The sequence below is a fragment of the Palaemon carinicauda genome, chromosome 16 (genome assembly GCF_036898095.1).
Source record: "Palaemon carinicauda isolate YSFRI2023 chromosome 16, ASM3689809v2, whole genome shotgun sequence".
NCBI classification, from domain to species: Eukaryota; Metazoa; Arthropoda; class Malacostraca; order Decapoda; family Palaemonidae; genus Palaemon; species Palaemon carinicauda.
Window position 1 is genome coordinate 118,611,077 of NC_090740.1, and position 12,500 is coordinate 118,623,576.

The following is a 12,500-nucleotide window of genomic DNA, read 5'->3' on the forward strand; positions in this document are numbered from 1 at the left end:
TATAATAACTATTGTTTAATTAGAATTACAATATTGATTATGACTCTTGTGTCAACACAATAATATTTTTTTCGGTGTATTTCTATAATAACTATTGTTAAATTAGAATTACAATATTGATTATGACTTGTGTTAAAACAAGGATATTTTTCTGCCTATTTTTATAACTATTGTGTAATTGGAATTACAATATTAGTCATGACTTGTGTCAACACTCAGACAGTTTTCTGTGTGTTTCTACAATAATTATTGTTTAATTAGAATTACAATATCAGTCATGACCCTTGCTTGAATAATCAGACTGTTTTCTGGTATATTTCTACAATAACTATTGTTTAATTAGACTTGCAAATATTAGTCATGACTCTTGCTCAAACAATCAGATTGTTTTCTGCTGTGTTTCTACAATAACTATTGTTTAATTAGAATGACAATATCAGTCATGACCCTTGCTTGAACAATCAGATTGTTTTCTGGTGTATTTTTACAATAACTATTGTAAATGAGAATTACAATATTAGTCATGACTCTTGTGTCAACACTCAGACTGTTTTCTGTGTGTTTCTACAATAATTATTGTTTAATTAGAATTACAATATCAGTCATGACTCTTGTCTCAACACTCAGACTGTTTTCTGTGTGTTTCTACAATAATTATTGTTTAATTAGAATTACAATATCAGTCATGACTCTTGTGTCAACACTCAGACTGTTTTCTGTGTGTTTCTACAATAATTATTGTTTAATTAGAATTACAATATCAGTCATGACTCTTGTGTCAACACTCAGACTGTTTTCTGTGTGTTTCTACAATAATTATTGTTTAAGTAGAATTACAATATCAGTCATGACTCTTGTGTCAACACTCAGACTGTTTTCTGTGTGTTTCTACAATAATTATTGTTTAATTAGAATTACAATATCAGTCATGACTCTTGTGTCAACACTCAGACTGTTTTCTGTGTGTTTCTACAATAATTATTGTTTAATTAGAATTACAATATTAGTCATGACTCTTGCTTGAACAATCAGACTGTTTTCTGGTGTATTTCTACAATAACTATTGTTAAATGAGAATTACAATATTAGTCATGACTCTTGTGTCAACACTCAGAATGTTTTCTGGTGTATTTCTACAATTATTGTTAAATGAGAATTACAATACTAGTCATGACCCTTGCTTGAACAATCAGACTGTTTTCTGCTGTATATCTAAATAACTATTGTTTTATTAGAATTACAATATCAGTCATGATTCATGATTCAACAATCAGAGTGCCAGAGTCGTCATGTAAAATCAATATAGTGCTCAGTATAGATGTAAAAACGATAAAAAGCAGCTAGCTGGCAACCGGAACAGCATCACTTCCAGGGGAAATTATTAATATAGTTTATACATGACTTGTCTGTTTCATGTTGATATTTATCTCATTTTTCATGTTCCATTTTCCTTTTATATTCTTTCGTCTACTTCTCTTTTTCTTTCCCTCTTAGTGCCCTCTAGTCTTGTGGCTTTCTCCATCTCCAGCTACGATTGCATTTTACGAAGTGATAATAATCACATTGCTCTCTCTCTCTCTCTCTCTCTCTCTCTCTCTCTCTCTCTCTCTCTCTCTCTCTCTCTCTCTCTCTCTCTCTCTCTCTCTTTATATATATATATATATATATATATATATATATATATATATATATATATATATATGGTCAAAGGCAGTGCAATACATTATTCTTTATCCTATTCGTAACAGGTATACATTTACTTTTAATAGTCATACCTTCTCCATCGTGAAGCTCAATACTACACAGTGTTCTAGAAGTTTTATTCAGGTAGTTGAATCTGTGGAACTTCAAGAGTTAAAACTTGCATCGTTATATTTTTATGTTGAATGAACAGGCTGATATGACTCATTTTTTTTTTTTTTTTTTTTTTTTAGTTTATGAATGAAATATCTATTTTAGTTTTGTTGGTGTTCTTTGAAATATGTTATCTTTCTTGTCCATTACTTCTGCAGTTTATTTATTTTCTTATCTCCTTTTCTCTCTGGGCTATTTTTTCCCTATTGCAGCCTTTGGGCTTATATCATCCTGATTTTCCAACTAGAGTTCTAGCTTAGGTAATAATAATAATAATAATAATAATAATAATAATAATAATGATAATAATAATAATAATTATAATATTAAAAATAATAATAATATTAATAATAATAATAATAATAATAATAATAATATTAATGATAATAATATTAACAATAATAATGATAATAATAATAATGATGATATTATTATTAATAATAATAATAATAATAATAATAATAATAATGATAATAATATTAATAATAATAATAATAATAATAATCATCATCATCATTATCTCGCCTATTGACGCAAAGGTTCTTGGTTAGATTTCGCCAGTCGTCTATCTTGAGCTTTTAATTCAATACTTCTCCATTCATCATCTCCTACTTCACTCTTCATACTCCTCACCCATGTAGGCCTGGGTCTTCCAACTCTTCTAGTGCCATCTGGAGCCGAGTTGAAAGTTTGGTGAGCTAATCTCTCTTGGTTACTGCGAAGAGCATGCCCAAACCATCTCCATCCACTCCTCATCATGATCTCATCCACATATGGCGTGGTGGGTTGGCCAAGGCACCAGCTACCCGTTGAGATACTACTGTTAGAGAATTATGGGATCTTTCGACTGGTCCGAGAGTACTATATTGGATCCTTCTCTCTGATCACTGTTCATTTTCCCTTTGCCTACACACACACTGAATAGTTTGATCTATTCTTTACATACTATCCTCTGTCCTCATACACCTGACAACACAGATTGCCAAACAATTTTTCTTCAGTCAAGGGGTTACTGCACTATAATTGTTCAGTGACTACTTTCCTCTTGGTCAAGGTAAAAGAGACTCTTTAGCTATGGTAAGCAGCTCTCCTAGAAGAAGGACACTCCAAAATCCGACCAATTTTCTCTAGTCTTGTGTAGTGCCATAGCCTCTGTACCATGGTCTTCCACTGTCTTGTGTTAGAGTTCTCTTGTTTGAGCATAACCTTGAGCACACTATATTTTATTTCTCTTCCTCTTGTTTTGTTTAAACTATTCTATTTTATTTCTCTTCCTCTTGTTTTGTTTAAAGTTTTTATAGTTTATATAGGAGATATTTATTTTAATGTTACTCTTAGAATATTTTATTTCCCCATTTTTCCTTTCCTCACCGTGCTATTTTCCTTGTTGGGCCCCTGGGCTTATAGCATCCTGCTTTTCCATCTAGGGTTATAGCTTAGCCAATATTAATGATAATATTAATATGGCACTCGAGTAATCTCTCTTATAATAATAATAATAATAATAATAATAATAATAATAATAATAATAAGCTCATATCCTTTCTCTTCCTTCGTTGCAGATCCACAGATCGAACGAGCGCCGGGTGCTCCTGAAGAACTTGACCTTCAACTCGACGGGCGTCTACAGATGCGAGATCTCGGCGGATTCTCCGCACTTCCACACTTATACCAACCAAAGTGTTATGGTTGTCGTGGGTGAGTTAGAAGCCCTCCTTTAACTCTTTTCTGGCATTTGTTTGCAAGTTGTGTGTCTCTGTCGATTGCGCGTGTGCATGTGTGTTTGTGTGTTTGCTTTTTCGGATGTTTGTCTTTTGGGTTTATCATATGAGCGAGTAAATATAGCAAGAGGAATTTAATAAAATGATGATGATAATGACTTTGATAATAATAATGATGATTCTATTAATAATAATAATAATACTAATAATAATAATAATAATAATAATAATAATAATAATACGGGTGAAATCTGAGAGAATTCGTCTTTATTCGTAATTATATTCAGAGGATATAAGTAGGATCACATTTTTAAACTTTAAAGTCATAATCAATCAGAAATAACTTTGACGACTGAAATCCATTACAGTAAGGCAAATATTTGATGGCTGAACAAATACTAAAAATTAATTGTGATAATTTAAAAATTTAAAATTTCTAGGTGAAATTTTAGTTGATTAAATATCAAGAATTCGTACAGTTATTACAATAATCTACTATATGAACATGCAAAAGATGGACACTTTGATATAACAATGATTAAACTACCGATTTACAATAAAGAAAAAAGGATTGAGAAAAATCAAAGACACTGTGGCACCTCTTTATTTATTGTTTGAGTTTCGTAAAATTTTGAGAAATTAGAATATTTTGAGACCCTGTTCGTTCCTTAAATCTTTTTGAGCAATTTTAACTCATGTTCTTTAAACTGGCAGATAATAATAATAATAATAATAATAATAATAATAATAATAATAATAATAATAATAATAATAATAGCAATGATGATGATAATAATGATAATATTAATAATAATAATAATAATAATAATAATAATAATAATAATAATAATAATAGAAATATTATAAATCTTGTTCAGTACTTTAAAAACGCTAATTTTCTTCATGTTTATTGATATCTTTCATACTTCACGTATCTTTCGAGATTATCATTATTTCACATTAAACTGTTTATATACCTTATTAATACGTTTTTTGTGGTATAATTGTTAAAGATAACTACTACTGCGTTTACTAGTGCGTCGCTTCTAAATGTTCTTTTATACATAATTACACAACATAAATAGATTAAAACTAACGTATATACTAGAGGTTATTTGTTCCCAAATCGTAATATTTATTAACAATTCTAATTACAGAACTTCCCGAGAGAGGTCCGACTATCAGCGGCGGTCGCCTCCACTACAGAGTCGGCGACACAGCTCGGCTGAACTGCACATCTTCCAGAAGTAAACCCGCAGCAACTTTAACCTGGTTTATAAACGGCATCCCCGTAAGTCACTTTCAGTCTTCCTGGTTTATAAACGGCATCCCCGTAAGTCACTTTCAGTCTTCCTGGTTTATAAACGGCATCCCGTAAGTCACTTTGTCTTGCTGGTTTATAAACGGCATCCCCGTAAGTCACTTTCAGTCTTCCTGGTTTATAAACGGCATCCCCGTAAGTCACTTTCAGTCTTCCTGGTTTATAAACGGCATCCCATAAGTCCCTCTTAGTCTTCCTGGTTTATAAACGGCATCCCCGTAAGTCACTTTGTCTTGCTGGTTTATAAACGGCATCCCCGTAAGTCATTTTGTCTTGCTGGTTTATAAACGGCATCCCCGTAAGTAACTTTCAGTCTTCCTGGTTTATAAACGGCATCCCGTAAGTCACTTTGTCTTGCTGGTTTATAAACGGCATCCCCGTAAGTCACTTTCAGTCTTCCTGGTTTATAAACGACATCCCCGTAAGTCACTTTCAGTCTTCCTGGTTTATAAACGGCATCCCCGTAAGTCACTTTCAGTCTTCCTGGTTTATAAACGGCATCCCATAAGTCCCTCTTAGTCTTCCTGGTTTATAAACGGCATCCCCGTAAGTCACTTTGTCTTGCTGGTTTATAAACGGCATCCCCGTAAGTTACTTTCAGTCTTCCTGGTTTATAAACGCCATCCCATAAGTCCCTCTTAGTCTTCCTGGTTTATAAACGGCATCCCCGTAAGTCATTTTGTCTTGCTGGTTTATAAACGGCATCCCCGTAAGTAACTTTCAGTCTTCCTGGTTTATAAACGGCATCCCCGTAAGTCACTTTCAGTCTTCCTGGTTTATAAACGGCATCCCCGTAAGTCACTTTCAGTCTTCCTGGTTTATAAACGGCATCCCCGAAAGTCACTTTCAGTCTTCCTGGTTTATAAACGGCATCCCATAAGTCCCTCTTAGTCTTCCTGGTTTATAAACGGCATCCCCGTATGTCACTTTCAGTCTTCCTGGTTTATAAACGGAATCCCCATAAGTCACTTTGTCTTGCTGGTTTATAAACAGCATCCCCGTAAGTCACTTTCAGTCTTCCTGGTTTATAAACGGCATCCCCGTAAGTCACTTTGTCTTGCTGGTTTATAAATGGCATCCCCGTAAGTGACTTTCAGTCTTCCTGGTTTATAAACGGCATCCCCGTAAGTCACTTTCAGTCTTCCTGGTTATAAACGGCATCCCTGTAAGTCACTTTCAGTCTTCCTGGTTTATAAAAGGCATCCTCGTAAGTCACTTTCAGTCTTCCTAGTTCATAAACGGCATCCCATGAGTCCCTCTTAGTCTTCCTTGTTTATAAACGGCATCCCTGTAAGTCTCTCTCAGTCTTCCTGGTTTATAAACGGCATCCCCGTAGGTCACTTTCAATCTCCCTGGTTTATAAACAGCATCCCCGTAGGGCACTTTCAATCTTCCTGGTTTATAAACGGCATCCCCGTAAGTCACTTTCAATCTTCCTGGTTTATAAACGGCACCCCGTAAGTCACTCTTAGTCTTCCTGGTTTATAAACGGCATCCCTGTAAGTCTTTCTTAGTCTTCCTGGTTTATAAACGGCATCCCCATAAGTCACTCTCAGTCTTCCTGGTTTATAAACGGCATCCCCGTAGGTCACTTTCATTCTTCCTGCTTTATAAATGGCACCCCATAGGTCACTCTCAGTCTTTCTGGTATATAAACGGAATCCCCGTGAGTCACTCTCAGTCTTCCTGGTTTATAATCGGCATCCCTTAAGTCACGCTTAGCGTTCCTGGTTTATAAACGGCATCCCCTTAAGTCACTCTCTGTCTTCCTGGTTTATAAATGGCATCCCAGTAGATCCAATCTCAGTCCTCCTAGTTTATAAATGGCATCACCATAAGTCACTAACATTCTTTCTGGTTTATAAAAAGGATCCCCGTATGTCAATTTCCGTCTTCTTGGTTTATAAATGGCATCCACGTAAGTCACTTAGTGTCTTCCTGGTTTATAAAAGGCCTCCCGTAATTCACTCTCAGTCTTCCTGCTTTTTGAACGGCATCTCCGTAAGTCACTCTAAGTCTTCCTAGTTTATAAATGGCATCCCAAAAAGTCCCTCTTAGTCTTCCTTGTTTATAAACGGCTTCTCAGTAAGTCACCTTCAGTCTTTCTGGTTTTTAAACGGTATTCCCGTAAGTCACTCCCAGCCTTACTGTTTTTTAAACGGCATCCCTATCACTTTCAGTCTTCCTGCTTTTTAAACGGCATCTCCATAAGTCCTTCTCAGTTTTCCTCGTTTATAAACAGCCTCCCAGTAAGTCACTCTCAGTATTACTAGTTTATAAACGGCATCCCAGTAAGTCACTCTCAGTCTTTCTGCTTTTTAAACGGCATCCCCGTAAGTCAAAATCAGTAATGTTGGTTATGAAAGGCATCCCTGTAAGTCACTCTCAGTCTTCCTGGTTTATAAACGGCATCCCTATAAGTCACTCTCTGCCTTCCAAATTTATAAAAGGCATATCGTAAGTCACTCAGTCTTTTATGCTTTTTAAACAGCATCCCCGTACGTCACTCTAGTATTATTGGTTTATAAACGGCATCCCCACAAGTCACTCTTAGTCTTTCTTGTTTATAAATGCCTTCCCCATGAGTCAATCTCAGTCTTCTTGGTTTATAAACGGCATCCCCATAGGTCACTCTCGGTCTTCCTAGCTTATAAACAGCATTCCCGTAAGTCACTCTCAGTTTTCCTAATTTATAAACGGCATCTCGTAAGTCACTCTCAGTCTTCCTAATTTATAAACAGCATCCCATAAATTACTCTCTGCCTTCCTAATTTATAAACAGCATCCTGTAAGTCACTCTCAGTCTTTCTGCTTTTTAAACAGCATCTCCGTACGTCACTCTTGAGTATTGTTGGTTTATGAACGGCATCCCCGCAAGTCACTCTCAGTCTTCCTGGTTTATAAAAGGCATCCCCATAAGTCACTCTCAGTCTTCCTAGTTTATAAACAGCATTCTCGTAAGTCTATCTCATTCTTCCTGTTTTATAAACAGCATCCTCATAAGTCACTCTCAGTCTTCCTAGTTTATAAGCAGTATTCCCGTAAGTCACTCTCAGTCTTCCTAATTTATAAACAGCATCCCGTAAGTCACTTTCAGTCTTCCTGCTTTTTAAACCGCATCCCCATACATCACTCTTAGTATTGTTGGTTTTTAAATGGCATCCCCATAAGTCACTCTCAGTCTTCTTAGTTTATAAATGGCATCCCCATAAGTCCCTCTCTTCCTTCCTAATTTATAAACGGCAACCCGTAACTTACTCTTAGTCTTACTGCTTTTTAAACGGCATCACCGTATGTCACTTTCAGTTTTCCTGCTCTATAAATGTCATCCCCATAAGTCACTTTCAGTCTTCCTGCTTTTTAAACGTCATCCACGTAAGTCACTCTTAGTCTTCCTGTTTTATAAATGGCATCCCCGTAAGTTACTTTCTGTCTTTCTGCCTCATAAACTGCAACCCTGTAAGTCACTTTTAATCTTCCTGCTTTATAAACGGCAACCCCGTAAGTCACTTTCAGTCTTCCTGCTTTTTAAATGGCATCCCCGTACGTCATTTTCAGTCTTCCTGCTTTTTAAACGGCATCCCCGTAAGTCATTTTCAGTCTCCCTGCTTTGTAAACGGCAACCCCGTAAGTCAGTTTCAGTCTTCCTGCTTTGTAAACGGCATCCCTGTAAGTCACTTTCCGTCTTCCTGGTTTATAAATGGCATCCCCGTAAGTCACTTTCAGTCTTTCTGCTTTTTAAACGGCTTCCCTGTAAGTCACTTTCAGTCTTCCTGCTTTTTAAATGGCATCCCCGTAAGTCACTTTCAGTCTTCCTGCTTTATAAACGGCATCCCCATAAGTCACATCAGTCTTCTTGCTTTATAAACGGCATCCCCATAAGTCACATCAGTCTTCCTTCTTCATAAACGGCATCCCCGTAAGTCACTTTCAGTCTTCCTGCTTTGTAAACGGCATCCCCATAAGTCACATCAGTCTTCTTGCTTTATAAACGGCATCCCCGTAAGTCACTTTCAGTCTCCCTATTTTTCAATTATTTGTAATTTATATTTGAATTTAAGTCATAACATCTCTCATTTCCTGTTAGCTAATTCCCCATTTCTAATTCTTCATTCTAATCAAAATCGGTATATCACTCATTGCCTTTCAATAAAATTTCCATTTTTCAATCTTTCATATCAATCGAAACTAATGTATCTCTCATTACCTATAAGCTAAATTCCTATTTCTCATAGCGTTTTATCTTAATCGAAATCATCACATCCCCTTAACTTTAACAAAAAAAAAAAAAAAAAGAAAAAAAAAACTCCAATTTCTTCACTATTTCTACAACGATTTAATGAACTTTATCTCTAAATCGGATTGAAAAAAATTGAATTTTTTTGTGTCTATTACATTTTCTTTTTCTCGTCAATAAACTTTTTTTTAATTATTAGTAATGTGACAAAATTACTCATTTGTAAAGTGTCAAATTTACTTATTATTAAATTGACAATATTACACATTAGTAAAATGACTCTGACTGATGTAATATTCATTACGTATGACACTGCGTGATGTAATATTCATTACGTATGAGTCTGATTAATGTAATATTCATTATGTATGACACTGACTGATGTAATATCTATTACGTATGACACTGCCTGATGTAATATCTATTACGTATGACACTGACTGATGTAATATTGATTCATTATGTATGACACTGACTGATGTAATAGTGATTCATCACGTATGACACTGACTGATGTAATATTTATTATGTATGACACTGACTGATATAATATTGATTCATCACGTATGACATTGACTGATGTAATATTCATTATTTATGACTCTGACTGATGTAATATTGATACATCACGTATGACACTGACTGATGTAATATTCATTATGTATGACTGACTGATGTAATAGTGATTCATCACGTATGACACTGACTGGTGTAATATTTATTATGTATGACACTGACTGATATAATATTGATTCATCACGTATGACACTGACTGATGTAATATTCATTATGTATGACACTGACTGATATAATATTGATTCATCACGTATGACACTGACTGATGTAATATTCATTATGTATGACACTGACTGATATAATATTGATTCATCACGTATGACACTGACTGATGTAATATATATTATGTATGACACTGACTGATATAATATTGATTCATCACGTATGACATTGACTGATGTAATATTCATTATTTATGACTCTGACTGATGTAATATTGATACATCACGTATGACACTGACTGATGTAATATTCATTATGTATGACTGACTGATGTAATAGTGATTCATCACGTATGACACTGACTGGTGTAATATTTATTATGTATGACACTGACTGATATAATATTGATTCATCACGTATGACACTGACTGATGTAATATTCATTATGTATGACACTGACTGATAAAATATTGATTCATCACGTATGACTCTGACTGATGTAATATTGATTACTTATGACATTGATTGATGCCGTGTTGATGACGTATGACACTGACTGATGTCATATTATTTACCGCATGTCATAACAGCTGGTCTTTTCTTCCAGGCTTCGCCGACTCACTTAATTCCGTATCATTCTTGGATACACGTGGATGGATTGGAAAGTCGTCGGTTAGGATTACACTTCAAGGTATGTCTTTCCATAAAAAATGGATTCTTTCGTAACTTCTATCAGTTTCTAACACAAGTAGGATATATAAATGCAATGTGCTGATGTAAAAAAAAAAAAAAAAAAAAAAAAAAAAAAAAAAAAAAAAAAAAAAAAATTGGATTACGCATTACGCATGACACTGACTGATATAATAATCATTACGTATGACTGACTGATGTAATATTCATTACGTCAGTCAGAGTCACTTTCTATAAAAAAATGAATTCTTTCGTAATATCTATCGGTACCTGACACAAGTAGGATATATAAATGCAATATGCTGATGTAAAAAAAAAAAAAATAGAAATAAAATTAAAAAAAAAAATTGTATGGATTACTTTTGGGATTGTTAACAAAGATTTTCAACTCTAGTTCATAGTTTGCTTTTCTATCTTTCATTCTGAAGGCTATAGTTAGTTGTGGAGTACCGGCGTACTTGTACGTGCTTTAATAGTTTTAACTTCCACCAGTGCTATTTTCATTCCTGATGCTATTTTTTTCCCAGAGGACTTAATACTCTTTTCTATGTATCGTTAGAAAAGTTAAAAAGATTTGTATCTAATATCGTATTCTCTTTAGGAATGTTGTATGAACTAAATTTTCGTAGAAAAATACAAACCCTTGCTAAAAATTACACAGGATAAATGTAAATAGCTTACCTTAATATCCTTCTACGCCTATTGACACAAAGAGGTCGGTTAAATTTCGCCAGTTGTCTCTATCTTGAGCTTTTAAATCAATACTTCTCCATTCATCATCTCCTACTTCACGTTTCAAGGAGCTTATAGACGTACTGAATAGCATATAGGTCTAATTAACGTATCAATGCGATGAAATTATCCTTCATATAAATCTAATAGCTGGTGAACACTATCATAATTCTTATATACCAAGGAGGAAATGGTCTTTTAAAGAATCCTTAAAAGTTCAAACATGCAGCAAATATTTTTAGGTTGAACTGGCTGGCATAAGTCTGGTTATAGTTTATATATGAAATATCTGCTCCAATGTTGTTAGTGTTTTAAAAATGTTTTATTTTAATTTTTCATTACTTCTTATATCATATTTATTTCCTTATTTCCTTTCCTCTCTGGGCTATGTTTCCCTGTTGGAGCTCTTAGGATTATAGCATCTTGCTTTTCCAACTAGGGTTGTAGCTTAGCTATCATTATTAATAATAATAATAGTAATAATAATAATAATAATAGTAATAATACGGATTCGTTGACCTGGCAGGTATCAAAGTGAGAACCACTAGAGGTCAATCCTGAACTTAGGCCTCAATTGAGGCTACACCCTGAAGCTCAAGGAATATAAATAGAAGTCTTTATAGACCCCTTCCTTCAACCTCCACCTCTCTTCTTACTACTCATTTTTCCTTTGCCAACACATACATCGAATAGTCTGGCCTTTTTTCCACATTCTCCTCTGTACTCATACACCTGACAACACTGAAATTACTAAACAATTCTTCTTACTGCACTGTAAATCTTCAGTGGCTACTTTCCTCTTGGTAAGGATAGAAGAGTCTCTTTACTTATGGTAAGCAGCTCTTCTAGGAGAAGAACACTCCAAAATCAAACCATTGTTCGTGAGTCTTGGTAGTGCCATAGCCTCTGTACCAGGGTCTTCCACTGCTTTGGGTTAGAGTTCTCTTGCTTGAGGGTACACTCGGACAAACTATTCTATCTTATTTCTCTTTCTCATGTTTTTCTGAAGATATAGTTTATATGTGAAAGATTTATTTTAATGTTTTAATGTTCTAAAAGTATATTCTTTTATTGCTCATTACTTCTCTTGTAGTTTATTTGTTTCCAATTTCCTTTCCTAACTCTATTCTTCCCTGTTGGAGCCCTTGGGCTTATAGCATCCTGCTTTTCTAACTAGGATTATAGCTTAGCTGATAATAACAATGAT

The 12,500-nt window shown here is 34.5% G+C and overlaps 1 protein-coding gene across 1 annotated transcript in view; it reads left to right on the forward strand.

Annotated features, from left to right (window-relative positions):
• Nucleotides 1-12,500, forward strand: part of LOC137655519 (uncharacterized) — a 213,386-nt gene that overhangs the window by 161,549 nt on the left and 39,337 nt on the right. Inside the window, exons 4-6 of the mRNA XM_068389417.1 lie at nt 3,417-3,552; nt 4,733-4,866; nt 10,479-10,562. Of these exons, the coding sequence (XP_068245518.1) occupies nt 3,417-3,552; nt 4,733-4,866; nt 10,479-10,562 (354 nt within the window). The remainder of the gene's footprint in view (nt 1-3,416; nt 3,553-4,732; nt 4,867-10,478; nt 10,563-12,500) is intronic.